Raw genomic sequence first — 19444 nt, forward strand, 5'->3', positions numbered from 1 at the left:
ATTTCTTCTTTTAGTAACCAAAACATTAATGTGTTCAGTTATTTTTAAGTAAAAGCTAAAAATAAAAAAAGATGTTAACAACTCACAATTTCAAGCATCTTGAGACTGTCGAGGAGTTTGCAGTTTCTGTTCTTCAAACGGTGAGCTTCATCAATAACTACACAGCGCCAGGAAATCTCCCTCAGCTCTGGGCAGTCTGATAGAATCATCTCAAAGGTTGTGATCAGAGCGTCAAACTTATAGGCCCCTGGTATCAAGTGTCCCTAAAAGAAACAAAATGGGGGTGGAAATAGGGGAAGTTAGAATAGAGCAATGAAAATAAAAGGAACTTGTATAACTTGTGCTCAGCAGTGTTAGCTTTGTTTTATTACCACATTACTTCTGTAACTTTTAGATTTTTATATTATGTTTTCATTTAAAGTTTTCTTTGTGTGTTTTGATTTTTTTTTTCCATTCAGGTTTATTTTATTTTTATTGAGTTTTAGACACTTTTGTACTTCAACTTTCAGAATCTGCTGGGCTTTTCCCCCCCTTAGTTTGGTTTGTTAATATATGAACACAGCAATCACACCTGGACGTGCCCTAAAACAAAAGTTTGGATAAGGCCAATGAATTAACAAGTATCATAATTCATAATTAATTTAAAGAAATGTTAAATAAAAGAAACAGGGTATGATACTTAAAGAGAGGACATCATCTAATGCACGTTTCCACTAAGTGGGTCGGTTCGGATACCCCTCTGGTGGGAGTGGTGTACGACAAAGTTTCAGTCTACGTTATTCTTGCTTGAGGAAATGTCAAAGTAAAGCTGTATGGGTCATTCACATATCATATGAGAAGCAATTGTTCGATGAACATGATTTGATTATAACAGCAGATCATTGATCAATGTGCAAAATAGCAACTTCTGCAACGTCCACAATTGCATAAAATAAATAAATAAATGCAGCATATATGAACACATACAGACTGTTACAGTCTCCAATATATTATCAATTACAAAAAAAACTACACACAGCATACATTTAGTCCTTATTTGGTTTAAAACAACACGCAACATAGCCCCCAGTCAGTGCAAACCTCTCATCTGTGTCTATAATCTTTACCAGCACATGTAGGCTCTGTTAGAGAGTAATTCCATAATTCGGAGTTCATAATAGTCCAAAAGGTGATGATAATAGTTAAACAAGGCAGTGTATTCATGTTTTAGGTTGCTGAAAGAATCATTTGATGCTTTTTTCAGACTTCTTGCTTTTACGTGCTTCACTCTCGCGTTTTTCTGTTTCTGAAAGGATCGGATGTCAGAAGCACTTTAATAATCACGCACACGTTATCATCATCAGCTCAAGAAGTTCATTATTTCAAATAAAGATGTGCAGTGAGCACTGCAAGATCTTTGGGGAAAGTGAAACCACTCGCACTTTAGACAGCCTCATAAACAACAGCATGGTTTATCTTTTTGGCTTTGTGGCTGTTCATCAAGTCGACGACAAGGTTTGTTTGAGCTTGGGTCGACCATGGCTCGTTATTATATGTATATATTATCACGAAGTAATCCCTTGGCTGTGTATTTTAAAAATGGCGCTTCCTTTGTTTTCGTTCTCCTGGTTTGTACAAGCGATAGTGACGCATCTCTTTGAACCAATAACATTCAGTTCCGCCTTTTGGTACCCTTTTGTTGTGCTAGGTAGCCTTTGGAAAGGATACCCAAAAAGTGGTACGGTACGATTTGCTTTCAGGTACCTTTTGACAGTGGAAGAAACAGCCATAAAAGCATACCAACCCATACCGTACTACTTAGTGGAAACAGGCCATTAAAGTGTTAACTACTCTAAACTTGAGAATTGCATGAATGAGGCACTGGTTTCCATTGTATATAACATTTTAAATTATATTTTTACAGGTAAAACAGGAATGAACAGTAAAAACCTTTTTATTGACCCCAATAAAACATCTCCATCTTAAAAGACAATGTAGAGGAAAGCAAAATGTATGTACAAACATTTACCATTAATTCTTTTTACATGCTTTAAAATGTTGCCATGTAAAAGAGGAACAAACAAAAAAGAAAATGCAACCTTGTAGCAATTAAAGTCCCTGTTTTCAAAATCAAAGTCAAAATCTACAGGTTTGAATATTCCTTTGAATATTCCTTAAAAATACTTTAAAACATTCCCAAGATCTTTTCTCCAAGAGATTTTTGTTTGCTGTAGCCATCAAACGAATCGAATAAAGAAAAAATTCATACACCAACCTTGTCATCTTTGCAGTACATTTCATACTGCTGGATCATCTGTCTACTAGCCAGACTGCCGTGATAAACAATAGCATTCATATCAGTCCAGTTCGAAAACTCTCTTTCCCAGTTTGTGATCGTGGACAGAGGGGCAATGATCATGAACGGGCTCTGGACCCCCGCAGAAAACATCTCTGACAGCAGGGCAATGGACTGAATTGTCTTCCCCAGACCCATTTCATCCGCTAGGATGCAGTTTTGCCTGTGTGGGAAGTCACGAATACAAAACAGACCGTGTAAGATTTGAAAAAGAGAAACATCATTCTTCTCATACACTTGTAGCCTGCTGTTTTGCAAATCCTTTCATTATCTGCCCTTTATTAACCACTACTGACTCCACAAAATTTATTTAACAACAGGCCTAAATTGAATCATGGACAGAATCATTTAGGTGACTTCATAATAAATTGCAGCGAATTCTCATCAACATCTTCACCTACTCCTGCAGTCCAGCCAGATTCAGATGGTAATAAGAAAAATGTGCCAGCATCAGTTATTTGAGTAAGGCCATAATTCAAACAAGGAACCCAGGGTGACTGTTTTGATAAGGACACCCACTAGAATTACCAGGAGGCCGTTGTTGTGTCCAAATAGTAGGCTGTCAAATTATTTACTTATGGTGTGTATCGCCAGGCAACTGTCTGCTCACTGTTGTAATGCTGGATCAGTGGCAGGTGGTATTTATAATTGAGAAGGAGGGAACAATCTCACTCTAGAGAGCATTTTATGCACCCCTGAGCAGAGGAAATGAATCATCAATATTTTTGATTCAATCTCCTGGAAGAGAACGCTTGAAAATGTAAAAATGCTTTTATTTTGTCAACTAGGATTACAGAAGTTTAACGAAGCCTCAAAGCTGAAAAGCTTAACCTTCTGTAAAATCACAACTTATGGGTCCTGTGAAGTGCTCTGAACTGTGCATTTAAACTTGACGTTATCTCAAATGAATTATGACAGGACATAGTAGTTCCTCCTGTTTATATAAAAAACAGCCAACAGCATTTTGTTTTAAGCACAGCTCTGCCGGTGTCAGTGGTTGAGATCGATCGCATCAAATGACAAGCATGTTGAATAGGAGTCGAGAGCTAATGATTGGTCAGAAGATTTGAAGAGAAACTAAAGTATGAGGCGTACGATATTAATGATATGATGATACAAGTATGGTATTCTTAAAACTAACAGTCATACTATTATCTAAAAACATTATTTTAACTTCAAAGGACCTTTAATGCAAAAGGAAACTTTAAAGGTGTGGATGCCCTCAATTGTAAAGGGTGGACAAATAAAAGTTGAATAAGCTATATATTTACCTGTTGTACCAGTTAAAGAGCAGCCAGTTGACTCCCTCAAGCTGGTATTCTCTGAGCTGGTTCCCATTCTTATACTCGGTGGACTCATCTAGCTTTTTCCAGGCACTTGCAGCAGGCCGAGGCTGATGGAAGAGCAAGACTTGTTAATAATTCATACGGTTTCGTCTGTTTCTTAATGAAAACCAAAAAATACAGGCAGGATAAAAATGATCCAGTGAGAAGAGAGAAAGAGCCAGACAAAACAGTATCTCACAGTTCTCTTGAGTCGTGGTTGGCGGCTTTCAATCTTCCTGAATTCTTCCACTTTGCCTTCATCAACATCCTCCTTCAGCTCCCAAGTAGCATCTTCATAGGGTAGAGAGCACCACTTCACCAGGTAGTACACAACTGGCTGTAAAAAGGAAAAATAGAATTCAGAATCTGTGCTTTTGTTGCTTGTGTGCAGTTGAAATAAAATGTGATGTAAAACGTTATAGCACAAAACAAACATCCACACACACTTTTGCTGGCAACGTACAGTAGAACAATATATTTTAATACAAGAAATAAATTATTCTTTATAATGAATAATTAAACTTGTGCATTATATGTTTATAATTAAGCAGTTTCACAATTGAAAACTGAGTCTGTGGTTGATAAATGCCTACCTCCCCGTTGTCTTTATCAACACTATGTGACTCGTCCAAAATACGATCAACTTCCACATAATCTGGATTGAAAGGTTCCTCATCCTGAAGCAGACACACCACATATACATAGTCCACAAGAATCCATTAAGTAAGATCTGCCAAAGCCACTTGGAAAAAAATAACAACCAAAAACTACCAACAAAATAGACCATTTTAATATGGTCATGTCATTGAACATTTTATGCTTGTTATCAAACTATCTCATGGCTATAACAAGAGGCAATTCAATCGTAACTTAAAATTAAAACAGCTATCATAGCATTATTTATCAATACGTGGCTCTTTTTGGATTTTCGGAAGCTATAGATAATAAAAATGTAAAACAGGAAATACGCTGGAACCATTGTTTTTGTTTACATCCCTCAAAAATCACTCGGTTTCTCTATATTAGAAAACAGAGTTGCCTTATTTTTAAGTACACAAGGCCTTACCTCTTGGAACAGGTTCCTCATTTGTGCCTGTTTCGTCTTGAATCTCTTAAGCTTCTGATGGATCCTCTTGTCTCTTTCCAGCTGCTCAAGACTGGCCCATTCACAGTGCATGTACGAACTATATAAAAAATGATAAAGGATATACCATATAAGAGATACATTTACTCCTGCAAAAAAAAAGAAGGGAAATGGCAAATACTTACTAGTTTTTATATTTGACAAAAAACTCCTCTACATTAGTATACTGCCCTGGACACACCTACATCAAGACAAGAAAATAACAAAACAATGGTTTAGTCAGTATAAACAAGCGCAAGATTTGCCAAGATATTTTTGAATGAGAACAAAGCATGAGACGGACACTTGCCTCCTTTTTGGTCACCCGCATAGACAATATTTTATCCACAATAGCAGCATCCTCCTCACTTGGGTTCTCCTGAAACCACAAAACACACACCCACACAAATAAGGAAAAGGTTGACGGGCATACCAAAGTTATACACATACTGACACATTCATTTGTTTATGTGTGCAAGCAGTGGAAATTTTATGACTGGAGAAAAATTGTAATTGCAATTGATATTGCTATGACTAGTGTACTTCCATACCACAAAAAACTGCATGCTTGGAAGACCATCCCCATCCAGCTCCGGGGGGAGCTCTGCTCCCAAAGGCTGGACATGCCCTACTGCGGGCATAGGAGTTGTGGTCACATCAACATCTGCATCCAATTCATCTTCATCATCTGTGATCTTAATGTCCAAATCCTCAGTGTACTTCTTCCGCTTCACTTGCCGGTTTGAACGTCTCTTCTGTTGGAAGGACAAAATCAAAGAGCAGAGTTAATAAATGAGGTTTGTGTTTTCTTCAATTGCCCTACAAGATTCTGCCACACAGTACCTACAATGGCTCCTGTAAGTCACTAATAAGCAAATGTGCAAGCAAGTAACACCTGTGACATTTCTTCCTCCAGTGTGCGGGGCGAAACAGGCGGGCTGAGATCTACGTCTGAGTGATCAGAAGACGGGTTTCTTTTCCTTTTCTTACCCACTAGAGTGATGGTGCTGTGGAGAAGAGATCAAGAGTAAGAAACAAACTAATATATCAGTGAGTCAAACTCTCATCAAACTGGGAGAATGGAATCATAACTTACTTGAGCTTAGTCTTAGATTTGCTTTTACTGCCTCCACCAGGTATAACTGGAGTTTTTGCCTTGGATTTCTTATCTCCTCCCACCACCATTTTCGCTCCTCCTGCACTTGGGCTTTTCTTCTTGCTTCCACCTCCACCACCTCCTACTCCTCCTCCTCCTTTCTTCTTGGCTCCGGTAGCACCTCCTGCGCCCTCTAGGTCTGCTGAGGTTTGTCCGGCAGGTAGTTCATCCTGGTTGAGCACTCGTGGGATGTTCCTTTCACCCCTGGCTTTGGCCCGTGCGATGGCCTCAGCAACAATGCGATTTGCTTTCTCTTGCTTGCAAAGCGTTTCCACTCTCCGTACGGGCTCCTGGATCTTTGCCAAGCGTACCCCGGAAGATGCAGCTGTAGTGGTGGTGCCAGACGTCGAGCCAGCAGCTGAGGTATTGATAACTTTAACCACAGAGACAGCTCCACCAGCGCTGGAAACAGTGTTTGACTGCAGAAAATAGAAACGACTTTTATTCCATTATTCCAGATAGATAGCTCTGTACTTGTTAATATGAAAGGGTGTGTAAAGAGCACTAGGTAACTATAAGACAATGGTTGACTCTAACAGTGTAAAAGGTATGCTAATTAACAGCTCACTGTAGTTCAGGTGCTTTATAAGAATTTAATATCTGCTCAAACTACTTCTGATGCTGTAAATACATTGGAGTTTAAACCTGTAGTTTCAAAACACTAAATATATCAATGAAAGTCACTCTTAAAAATTCTAACAGAGCAAAGATCAAGGTTGCCTAATGCAATCTGAAAATGTAAATAAACAAAAGCACTCATGTATGACGTGCTACAGCGACTGTCAATTATCCATTTTTGTTTTTACATCATACAGCTTACAAAAAAATTAAATTTTGACAGCTGAACTGATAATAAAAGATTTATTAGGTTTTATTACACTTTATGTATTAGTCTCCAAGAGAGAAAACATTAGCATTATTTCAACACCCGAGAAAGTTCACAGAACTATGAAAGAGATTTGAAAAAATGTTCTACCTGTGGCTGCAGCAGTAGTTTAAGGGGCACTGCTAGTCTTTGTCCTCCTTGGCCTTGAGAAATCTGCACCACCTGAGGACTGCCACCAGCATTTGCTGCCCCAGAAACCAACTGAAACTATTGCAAGAAAAAGCTTCAAGTCACCAGCGAGATACAAGAAAAAGCCAATCTTCCAACACCCAACCCTGTCCTTTCGCTCACCTTGGCTCCCTGTTGGTTGGGCTGCTGTTGAACCTGCAGCTGAATAGTGAGCACTTTTGGCTGTGCACCCGTTTGACCTGCCTTGGCTTGGGCGAGTGCTGCCAGCTGGCCTCCCTGCAGGACTAACTTCCCTGGCAGAGAGCCCAACACCAGCCTGGGCTGCTGGCCTTGCTGACCCGACCCTGCAGTTCCCCCTACTGTCACCGTCCCAGCTTGGGCAGCTCCACCTTGTGAGGGCTGCTGTAGCACCAGAGTGATCCTCTTTGCTTCCCCCTGAAAAAGAAAGAAGCTTTTAGGTCTCTGACAGCGGGGGAAAAAACTAAATAGAGCAATGCGAACAGTGTTCATTTACCATTGAGACACTTTAACAGTTTATCAATATTTGACATTAGGTGTTATTCTTAAGTGTTCTGTTTATATATTCTGTTGTGCTTTTATTTTTTGTTAATATAAAATGTCTATATAGCTTTTCATGCACCTTTATTTTTGCACTTTACTTTAGATTGAATACTTAGATTGAATAGTTAAAGCAAAAATGTAAGTGTCAGATATCAGATGTTAAATATCAGATTTTCCCTATAATTTATTAAAGTGGTTTTAAAAGTTGTTTACATCATTTATTAGAGTGGTTTATTCAGGTTTTAGTCTGTATGATGATAGTTCAAGTTAAAATCTGACCTGCTGTGGTACTGCAGAAAGTGTGACACTTTGAGGTCGGATGCCCGCTGCTGCCGGAGATGTAGGAGTCTGCGTTTGGGCTTGTGTTTGTAATGCCACCTGTGTCTGAGCCTGGATCTGCGCCTGAAGCTGTTGCGGCTGCGATGGTGACTGCAGCTGTGTCTGCACAGGTATTTGCACCTGGACAGGCTGTGTCTGCACCTGCGATTGCGTCTGGGGCACTGAGGTCAGTAACACCTGTTTCATTGGGCCATTTGCAGTTTGAACCAGCCTTTGTACTCCAGTGCCAACTTTGACCTGCCCCTGCGCAGGAGATGTCGCATTTAATACCGTCCCTCCAGAAACAACTGCCATGCCGGGCCTAAGAGGGGTCCCTGTCAGAACTCTAGCGAGGGTGACTTTCCCTGGAGAGCCCGTGGCTCCTGTGACACCCTGCAGCACTTGAGTCTGACCCTGCGGGCCTTTCAGAATGACAATTTTTGGGGCGTGCTGTCCCGCTGCCTGTTGCGTAACAGCAGTGATTTGCTGAGTCTGCTGCTGAGGGGTGACTTGAGCCCCTGACACAGGTACACCAAGAGAAGAGCTCAGCAAGACTGTTGCAGCACCACTGCTGTTACTGGCCACCGAGAGGGAGGGCTGAATGGAAATGGGAGCAGAGGCAACAGAGACCTCATGGGGGATCTGGCTGAGCTGCTGAGTTTGAAGGTTTTGCAGTGGAACAGAGACAGGAGTTGGGATTAGAGCTGGATCTGTGACCACGTCACTCAGAATAGGAACACCAGGGTCAGGTATGGGGTCTGTAGGAGGGTCTACTTGGCCTAGTGCCAACTTCAGCGCCTCCTCTACTGGGTCTGAGGAACCCTGGGAGAACGCATCCTCCGGCAGGGAGTCCAAATTGAACAGTGGTGTGTCATCAAAGAGGTCCATAATAGGGTCTGCCATCTTGTCAAAAAGTTTGTGAAAAAAAGCAAAGAAAGAGTGATATCCAGTGTCGGTACAAAAACATCCAACAAGTCCGAAAGGATCCTGCAGGTGTGCTGCCAAATTAAAAATAAAACAATATATTTATTATATTATTGTTACATTTATGCATCAGTATATACAAAATAACCCCCAAAACTTTTTTAATAGATATATTTATATGATACATTGATTTTCTTTTCAGCTTAGTCCCTTAACTAATCAGGGGTTGCCACAGCGGATTGAACCGCCAACTTATCTAGAATATGTTTTATACATACTTTTCAGCTGCAACCCATCACTTGGAAACACCCATACACTCACTCTCACACTCTCTCTCTCTCGCTCTCTCTCTCTCTCTCTCTCTCTCTCTCTCCAAGTCACCCATAGCGCATGTCTTTGGACTGGGGGAAACCAGAGCACCCAGAGAAAACCCACACAAAAACGGGGATCAAACCGGCGACCTTCTTGCTGTGAGGTGACAGTGCTTCCCACTGTGATACCCCCCTTCCGCATGGCAGGTAAGAATACTTATAAGATACATAGTTTTATTTAGTTTTAAGCATTTGACAGACAGCTGGTTGGTTGGCGTTTTAATTTCATGCCAGCTTCCATGACAATTAAAATGTTAAACAATATAATAGAAAACTGCAAAACAACATAAACCGCTTTTAAACATGCTTACAAATAAAATCTTTTTGTTTTGAATGACAGATGTTTTTGTCAAAGAAACATGAAAAGACTAAAATTTTTAAAACCCATACATTTTGCAAGCACCTTCATCAAGCTCATATTTACATACATATTATAACACTTTAACCATTACATATGAATAAGTATCCAGTACAGCAGGTAAACTTACCTGAAATCAGTGATTAGGGAGTGAGGAATAGGAAAAGAGAGAGTCCACCAGTTCACCCTCTTTCTGCCTCTCTCTCTTCCTCCCCTCTATCCTCTCCTACTCTCTGGAGTTACTTTTCGGTTCTCTGGTTGGACTGAACACTAAGAGATCCATCAATATATATGTGTGTACTGATGCCCTGGAGAAGATAAGAACCCATGAAAAAGATTAAAAACATTGAATTGTATTAAATTGAAACATTCAAATGGCACAGTTGCTGTATCCTGCTAAATGGCATTGCCATCACTTCGCATGGCATCATGTCTGACTGACTTGTATCTCACTTAGCATGCATCGCAACGTTGTTTTAAAAAGTGAAAACGAGCAAATATGTATTTTCTGCCAATCATTATTTTTCAAAATCATCTACAAATCGTATATTTGACGTTTACATCACAGAAAGCAGTTCTGTCTTCCTTGCCTTGCCATCAATGTGGAACAACAGTCCTAAACCAGACACTCGACAAACCCCATCAATGTTCACAATGGCGAATCCTACTGCTATAAATGCTAAATAAGTGCTCGATCGTTTTGTTGTTCTCTGACGGTCGATTTGAAGTGTATAAGTAAGCCTCCATCATTCATAATACATCTCACAGTCTCTCATTCGGACTCTCTTTCAATCTCTCTCATCAACAAACCGGACCAAACCAAAGGCAACGTGCTACAAAAACCATAGCCCGACTACGAACAGACATGGACAAGGCCGCAAAGCTGTTTCGACTTGGCTAGGGCATATTTTCTACTAAAATATGCCATAATAACGCTGCCATCCACTGCCCTAACTTTCCCAGCAATAATTTCGGGGTGCTAAATTTACCTTTGCATCGACACACATGGCTTTCTCCGTCTCACAACACTGTACGATTACAGGAAACGGCCAGCGTAGAGCAGGAACTAACTTCTTGCCAGCGCTAGGTCGAACGCGCTGCCCCGATCTCATCTGCTGTACGCTGATTGGTCGGTTGGCAGAGGGGCTGTCAAAAGACAAACGTCTCATTGGTGGAACGAGTTGTCTATCAATCCGGTGTGCGGAATTACAGGGCGGGAGACATTAATGGGTATCGGTCGTACAGGTAGTTAGGTTGAGGATGCGCTAAATGCGGCCTACTTGTTATCGCCGGGTTTTGAGATGCTCGCTGCTTAGAATTAAATGGCGATGATTCAGTTATTTTTATTGCTATTTAGGGAAAAATAATATCGAATCATTTAAACGTTGAGCAAATATAATTTTTTGACAGAGCTTTTGTTAGTTTTTTTGCTATGTATCCAAATGAAGCTTGATGATAATAAATGAAACATTGATGCATTGTGTTAAATGAAAAGGTCGTTTATGAACACAAATGTCTTCATAAATTTAGGCGACAGTTTTGGGGCTGTTTTGTTAGACTTTTTTTGGTTTTGCTATTTAGAAAACATTGTAAATAGAGGTATAAATGAAATGCCAGCGAAAAGCAAAATGCTGCTGAAATATGGAGCCAGATCAGTCTCAAAAACAATAATATTTACAAAATGAAGTTTTTACATGCGCAGTACAATACACATTTACAAAGTCCAATTTTTGAATCCAGAACACAATTAATAAATACAACACACAGTTCATAAATTCACAAGTGGAAAATCATAAACATTTTCACCAAATAATTGGATTTGTGTAAATTATGAATCGTGTTTTGAATTTATGAATTGTTTTTTCTTTAATTGAATTAAATTTTTATTTGACAGATTTTAGTTAAGCTGTATAAGTATCCCAAAACTATATAAAAATAAAATAATAATAATAATAACTAAATAAAAACTGTCCAGGATAAAACACAATTAAGCCGTGGGCTTGTTTCCATTGTGGTTCTCGCTGTTAAATAAAAAAAGTATGGCTTCAAAATACAGCTGATGCATAAAACAAACAGTACTTCCACATTTTAAAACAGGAAATTATTCACAAATACATTTCTTCCTTCATTTATTCGTCTTCTTTTCAGCTTAGTCCCTCTATTAATCAGGGGTCACCACAGGAGAATGAACCGCCAACCTATCCAGCACATGTTTTATGTAGTGGATACCCTTCCAGTATGGAAGGTAATTCCTACCAATTAATTTTTAATTGGTGTTTTGAATATACGAATTGGCATTGTGTATTTACAAATTGTGTTTTGAATTAATAAATCTGATTTGTGTATTTACGAATTGTGTTTTCAATTTATGAATATAATTTGTGTATTTTTTGAATGGTGCTTTGAATTTACGAATTTGATTTGTGTACTTTTGAATGGTGTTTTGCATTTACAAATATGATTTATGTATTTTTGAATCGTGTTTTAAATTGACGAATTGGATTTTGTAAATGTAAACTGTGTTGTGGACGTATGAATTATATTTTCTAAAAATTTTATTTTTGATACTGATCTGGCTCTATACTAAAATTTGTCAGAAATATTTATATTATAGGCATTACCTAACTAAATAATACATATATGAAGCAATAACTAAATTTGCACTATGCACTGGATGGGCAAATGAATGATAAATGACATGTTGACATAAATTATGTAATGTGAAATCATAACAAACAGGCTTTATGGAAAATAAATATTTACTATAAATATATACTGTTAAAATACCTTTAATGCTATTATATTTTATATTATTATTTATATTATTTATTTATAAAAAACTATTAATTTGCAGTGCACTTCTGAATTACATATGCAAGGGAAATATAATGGTAAATTACTCACATCTAAATAAATGATAAAATGACTTATTTTAACCATCATGAGCAGCAGTCTTTTATGTTTCTCCTACTTTCTTAAAATGTCACAGTAGTTTTTCCACATAAAAGAGTGATAAATTATTAAATTAATGACTGCTAAAATTAATAAAAAGTAAGTAACCAAAAGTTATTCTTTCTTTCTGTTTTCTTATCACATTCTTCTCCTCATCTTTGCTGTTCTCTTCCTTCGCTTGTTCTGCATGTGTGAATAAGTGTGTCTTTAAACCAATGCAGCGTAACTTATTGACTCTGACAGCCCACCCTGCATGGTCCATAGGAGTCCAGTGTACACTTGCACGTCTGCTTGCCAAAAACTCCATCTGCCTTTGCTCGACCGGTGCCACTGTAGTTCGTATCCGTTATCCATTATGCCTATGCTGCTTTCTGTGATGATTCCTGCTCAAGCATGCCAGCTCGGATGCTGAGATCTATATTTACAAACAGCTGCTGTTAGTGGTAAAACACCTCGCTGACAGAATTACCACAGGTTGAGAACAAGACATATTTCAGTGTACACAGAATAAGGAGGGATGCAGATTTTTTTTAGTTAAGAGATTCAATTTAATGAGTTTTCTTTTTAAAGCTTTATAATACACACACACACACACACACATAGCTCCATAAGCAGGCAAGCATAGACAAACGTAAGAAATAAAAATTCACATCAAGTAGGATTTTTTATTAATATATTACATTAAAGTTAATTCATAAACTGATTTTTTTATATGAAAAATTGGAATATCATGTTAAATATATTATTGGGATCATTCAATTGTGTCTTCCTATCATGTTAAATATAGTATTAGGACAGATCAATTGTATCTTCCTATTATGTAATCGTTTTTGGATTAACTATACACATACTGTCTGAAATATAATACTCAAAAACATTCAAACTAATAAATAAATTTCTTCACATATCTGAATAATATTTTATTATATTATCGTACTGGTGGAAAATTTGGAAACTTTAAGTGTTTTAATGTTTTTAAATGCTTTTTAAGTCAAATGTATTTAATTAGAAATACAGTAACAACTGTAATACTGTAAATTAATGTTTAAATAAATAAGAAAATTACATTAAAATAACTGCATTTTCAGCAGTATTACTAATTAAAATAATTACTAAACAGAGTGATTACTCCTCCAGGAATTCTGTTTTTGAAAAAGTCCCAAATATCAGCATCTATTTGATATAATGTTTAAGAGTTGCAACAGCAAAAATACCTTTACTGTCATTTTTGAAATTCCTATTTCCTTTTTTAATATAGTACTTTTAAATGGTAATTTGTTGCAGTTAAAAAAAACAAGTTTATTTAACATGAAATGACCAAGTTAGCATATTAAACTGATTTCTGAAAGATCATTACATTCAAATAGTAGTTCCCAATATGGCTTTTATTGTTTATTTTAGATCAAATAAATGACTCAATGAACAGAATTAAACTTGAAGCTTTGACCATATTGTTTTCTTCATATTGTGACATAACTCGTAGATAAACAGAATATTAAATGACACAACAGTAAGCGTGGCTTGTTTGTCTACTCCGAACTGAATGGATAAAGTAAAGTAGACATTTCATTCAGAAGATCAGGAAAAGGGTTTGGGGAAAGTTATTACAACCTAACAGACTCCTCCTCCTTTCAATTTCAGTTTGTTGTCAAAACTGACAGCTGGAGCAGCATTGTAAAGTATGTTAGCCATGCCCATTTGCTAAAATATTTGTAATCTGACAATTTAACTGAAAACATACAGGAAGTGCATTTTCAGATTTCAATTAAGGTATAGAAGGGCAAGCTATTTTTACTTAATGACATGCACACATGAATTACCACTAAACTAGCAACGTGAGCAAACAAAATCATATTGTAGGTTTTGATTTCTTGGGGAGTTAAAAAAATTATTTAAAACTTAATGTTTCCAAACTTATGTCAGTATATATCTATATTACAAGTAATCTTCAGAAATAATTATAAATAATTTAAATCTTTAAATATAAATAATATCATATAATTATTTGCAACTTCTCATTTTCTCTGCTCTGACAATGTTTAAACAAAACAACAAATAGGATTTATAAAATATATCTTCAAAGAGCACGCATCTCTCTTTCCTTCTCACTTCCCTGCTCTTCTCTTCACCATATGGCTGTCCTTTATAAGGGGAAGACCAGGAAGCCTGAAAAGGTTGAGTACTTCCAGCCTCCCATCAGGTTTCCTCTTTCTAGCTTGAGGTAAGCCTTGTCTCCTCTTTCCATGATCACAAGCCCAGCATTCGTGGCAGCTTCTCGTGTCACATCCTGGTCTCCAGCAAAGGCAGAGATCATCGGCCATCCGTTCAGCATCAAGCTCACCTGCGAATGCCAAAAACTGTCACTTCTCTGTATTAATTATCCTAAATTTGGATCTCAAAGTGAGTTTTCACAGTTCCATTTTTGGTTCCTCCTTTCAGTGAGCAGTTCTTAAGAAAACTTTTTTTTTCTCAATAGTGTGAACATTTGAAAAAAAAAAATAGGGAAAATGTTAAAGAGAAAGAAATTGAATGCAATGGAAATACTGAATTAATTGTTTTGGAATCATAAATGCCAATACTGTAAAAACGAAAAATTCTGGATTGAAATTGATGGTTTGTCAATGGCATCGCAAATTCATTCAACAAAGGGTTTTTAAGAGTTAGTTCATTCATTAAGAAATGGAATTTCTCAGCATCGAGTCATTCCAATCCCCAGAGACCTTTATTAATCTTTGGAACACAAATTAAAATATTTTAGATGAAATCCGAGAGCTTTCTCGTCCTCCATAAACAGCAATAGTTCTAAGATGTTAAAAGTTGGAAACAAAAATATTGTCAGAATATTCCACATGACTTCAACGGTTTAGGTGCAATTGGTGCTGCACAATATGTCGTTTCAGCATCGATATTGTAATGTGATCATTCGCAATAATCACATTGCAGGATATGCTATGTTGAGTTTGCCTTATAATTTATCAATTACATGTGTTTTTAATGCCTGTGATTGTATAATGATTTTAACAGCATTCAGATGTAAGAATTTGTATCATTTTTGACCTTAACTACGATTATTTTATTGAATTATTTTTATCATGAAGTTAATGTACTTGAATACTGTTAGACTCTGTAAATGATAAGACACTTTTCAGTTGTATCTTCTTCTTGATTGTATGTATAGATAGTTATGCATGAAAATACTCGCAACACATGCAAATACAGAAATGCACCGAAATTGCACAAACAACAACGAAAATGTGTCGGGGGGACCCCAAAAAGTTTATAGATTTGTCTATTAGATTTTATGGAGATGCACATAGTGAACATTAAATCATCAATCTCTGAATAAACGTGCATGAGAATACATCCAATACATGCAGATACAGAAATACATTGCAAATAGCACAGACCACAATGAAAATGTGTTGTCAGACTTTATGGAGATGCATTCCGCTGCAGAATCAGCCCAATCGTTCTAACATTAAAAATTCTATCCAAATAGAGACATTAAGTCATCTGGTGAAATTGTATTTATATCTTAATATATAAAAATATCACAACGTTAAATTTTTCCAATATCGTGCAGCCCTAACTGCAATCATACGAGCCTCCTAGAACACTTTGTGTGCCAAAAACTGTAAACATAGCTGCGTCCCAAATGGCACACTATACACTATGCACTCATGCACTATGTACTTATGCACTTACACACTCAACAGGATAGTATATGTATGTAGTGTTGTCCCAAATGGCACACTAATGTTTTTTTACTAAGCGGAAATTCAAACCGTTTCCCTGATGACGTTTGACGGTTGCCAAATCAGTGAAATAAGCAACCGAATTATCAAACAATACCTGCCATGAGTATTGCCGCATTCACCATCGGGAGGTGCTATAATCACTCTGGTAGGGAAATGTTGCTTTCACCATCCAAAATAAATAAAGTTATCCAACATGTGCGTGCGATAGCTCCGCCCCTTCCGCTACGTAAGCAAATGTGCGGTCGTTGAGTGCGTGAAGTGTCCATCATTACACACTTCATTTTAGCGGCTGAATGAGTGCATCATCCGGGTAATTAAAGTGCACTTAATGTTTTTAGAGTTTTCAGTGTGAACACACTACTTACACTATTTATACTACAAAATGGCGTAGAATAGTGCATAAGTATGCGATTTGGGACGCAGCTCATGTTCACTAATGTTTTCTCTTCCCCCTCAGTTCATCAGGGTGTGCGTTTACTATAGGCAATAGGATGTATTAGCAATTGAGTTAGTAATGCAGAACACAAGCGTCATATTGCCCGCAGTAAACGTGCACCCTGATCTGATGCGGAAGACAGGCAAGCAAAGCCGTTTTTACAGTTTTAATGGTGCACAAAGATGTTCTTGGAGCTTCATATGATAGCATCTGAGTCACTGAAGTCATAAGGAAAGTTTTGACAATGTTTTTTTTATCCTTTGTAGTTCTTTTAACATCTGGAGACCATGGCTGCCTATAGAAGATGAGGGAAGTCTCGGATTTCATCTTAAATACATTAAGTTCTGAAGATGACCAAAGGTCTCAGGGGTCTAGAACAATATGAGTGTGAGTAATTAATATCAGAATTGTACATTTTAACCATATAAAATGTGGAAAAGTGTTCTTTAGTTCTTTACACACACTTGTTTTCTGTCACCACTGTGTAAACCCTCTTTATGAACCTTTATTTTTATAGGTAAAAGGAAATGTATACCTGTATGGTTTGTCTGTTGTATGCCTTCACCACATGGAAATTGAAACTGTACACTCCTCGTCTCGGAGCAAGGAAGATACTGCTCTCCTGGTCAAAATGTCCACCCACATTCACCAAGATCTGTCGAAAACTGGTCAATTAATCACTAAAACTCCATAAAACTGTTTTGTAAGGTGAAAAGACTGCTCACCTGGTCAAAATAGATGATCATAGTGCGGTTGCTCATGTCAGTGGGCTCGTGGTTGGTCTGACGAGTGGCAGAGAAGGCCACACGACCAGTACCTGAACGCACAGACATGCCCAGCGCATTCCCTGCCGGTTCTGAAGAGGGGGTTGAGTCGCAAACCACCAGACATTTCCCTTCTAGCACAATGGGCTCTGTGTCATTTTGCCCTCTGACCACTAGAGGACCGATTAGCAGAAGTAGGGCTAGCGTTATCGTATGGAGCCCACAGTCGGGCAGCATCGTCATGTTATTACAACTTCCAAAATCTCTGATGAAATTATTTACAAAAGTATAGAGTATAATAAAGTTGTAGAAAAGTGATCTTTAAATCCTTGGCACTGTCTTTCACCAACAGTTTCTCACTCGTCACCCTCCCGTCTGTCAGTTTTCCCTGACGAAAATCTACTTGCGTTATCTTGTTAAATCGCCTGTAGGGCACCAAAGGCAAGGGCACTTAGAGGTTTGTCCTCATCCCGAAAAAAAATCCCATCATCATAGGCAACCTGTGAGAAGACAGAGAGAGGGGGAGAATTTGAAAGGAGCTCGGCGTCTGCCAGCCAACAGGTAAGCCTGTGTGTGAGGAGGAGGAGGAGGAGGAGGAAGAGGAGCACTGAAGGATGAAGATCATGAGGTAACACTTTGGATCCTTTTCAGCTGAGTGGAGCAGCATCCAGGAGAGAGTGAGAACAAGAGAGAGAAAAAAGAACAACTCCACTGAGAGACCATCTGTCTTTAACACGCTCTCACTTCCCTCCTGACGCTCCACAACATGCAGGACCTCTCTCCCCTACACAGATCCTCTATATCTCTCGTTCCTCGATTGGCCGGTCCTCCTGTCCCTCCTCAGAGCCTTGGCACAATACAGTGGCAACAATACGCAAGCACTGAAACCCGAGAACGTAAATCTGGCAGTATGAAGGTATGCTATGTCTAAAACCAGGTCTTAATTGGTGCCGTTTACCTTATTAATTTATCATTCAAGTCATGCTTATCGTCTTTATGAAGCAGTTGACATTTACAAAGGTCAACTTTCTTTGAGTCTGGTCTTGAGTGAAACCTCAGTGTTTGTGCACTTTCACTAAGAACTCATTTTGTCCAGAGATGTTCACTGCTATCATATGCAATTTTATTTTCTTCACAACATTATTATTTTAAAACACATGATCTATTATTAACAATAAGTATGTTGAGGTAAGTTATCTAAAAGCACTAATTTTACACCTTCAAATCACATTAAACATGGCAAATATCCTTACTCTTTTTAAACAGCATTCTGCTATATTTAATTTGGTCATTTAGATACTATTAAGTGAATAGAATGAAAGAATGTGAGAGATTTACTCAACCCATAGGAAAGATTACAGAACTTGTTTAAAAATCTTTATTTTCTTATTTCATGCAAAAATATCTTTTTACTTTAGCAAAATTGTAACAAGACTTGAAATCTTTAACTCTACTCACAATATTGGCAAAAAGTTTTGTCTTTATTTAAAAATATTCTAAATAAACTAATAATTTAATCGATATTCAAAATTCTGTACGATTACAAGAGGTTTTTACAGGAAATATTTATACATTTTGCAGGGAAAAAAAACAAAATGCTTGGTAGAAAGAAAATAACTAAACCTTCCTTTACTAAATCCTTTCCTCTAAGAAATACCCTAAGACAAAACAAAGTTCACAAGCTTTCATGGCAGGAATAAAAAGAAAAATCACCTGAATTAGTGGGCTGTCCCTCTGTATCCCAGGTGTAATGATGCAAAGCTTCAGTAGAGAAATACTAAATCTGACAGCTTACAGATCTTCTTACTCATACTGTCTCTCAAGACCCTCCCCTTCCCTCCCACACCATCAGCTTCATCTCTCACTCTCTCTCTCTCTCTCTCTCTCTCTCTCTCTCTCTCTCTCTATTAATATTATCCTCATATTTTCTTGATGTAAACAGCATGATCATACTGGCATTTACATCTAATAATCAACAGAAAGCAAATAGAACAAAATGGCAAGCAAACATGTTTACCCCATATAGAAATAATAATAATACAAATAAT

The 19444-nt window shown here is 37.7% G+C and overlaps 2 protein-coding genes and 1 long non-coding RNA gene across 4 annotated transcripts in view; 1 reads left to right on the forward strand and 2 right to left on the reverse strand.

The window, feature by feature from the left end:
- The window catches only part of chd8 (chromodomain helicase DNA binding protein 8), a 31823-nt gene extending 21269 nt beyond the window's left edge, over nt 1-10554 (reverse strand). The window contains 16 exon segments of one of the 2 annotated variants that reach the window (NM_001347671.1): nt 87-263; nt 2255-2498; nt 3607-3728; nt 3860-3997; nt 4254-4337; nt 4727-4844; nt 4930-4985; nt 5094-5162; nt 5335-5538; nt 5679-5790; nt 5880-6358; nt 6916-7032; nt 7117-7389; nt 7795-8831; nt 9617-9794; nt 10476-10551. In NM_001347671.1, coding sequence (NP_001334600.1) covers nt 87-263; nt 2255-2498; nt 3607-3728; nt 3860-3997; nt 4254-4337; nt 4727-4844; nt 4930-4985; nt 5094-5162; nt 5335-5538; nt 5679-5790; nt 5880-6358; nt 6916-7032; nt 7117-7389; nt 7795-8736 — 3135 coding nt within the window. In that variant the 5' untranslated portion in view covers nt 8737-8831; nt 9617-9794; nt 10476-10551. 2 annotated transcript variants of the gene reach the window in all.
- LOC147846433 (uncharacterized) lies at nt 260-5162 on the forward strand. The gene is made up of 2 exons (XR_015478758.1): nt 260-1273; nt 1446-5162. It is a non-coding gene; the product is annotated as an uncharacterized LOC147846433 (long non-coding RNA).
- Nucleotides 10555-14436: 3882 nt separating the features above from the next.
- cbln12 (cerebellin 12) lies at nt 14437-19210 on the reverse strand. The gene is given in 4 exon segments (NM_001243318.1): nt 14437-14779; nt 17168-17287; nt 17358-17896; nt 19110-19210. Coding segments are annotated over 3 exon segments (600 nt in total). The 5' UTR covers nt 17640-17896; nt 19110-19210; the 3' UTR covers nt 14437-14581.
- Between the last annotated feature and the right edge of the window lie 234 nt (nt 19211-19444).

Source organism: Danio rerio, chromosome 2 (genome assembly GCF_052040795.2).
Source record: "Danio rerio strain M-AB ecotype USA chromosome 2, GRCz13ab, whole genome shotgun sequence".
In the NCBI taxonomy this organism is placed as follows: Eukaryota; Metazoa; Chordata; class Actinopteri; order Cypriniformes; family Danionidae; genus Danio; species Danio rerio.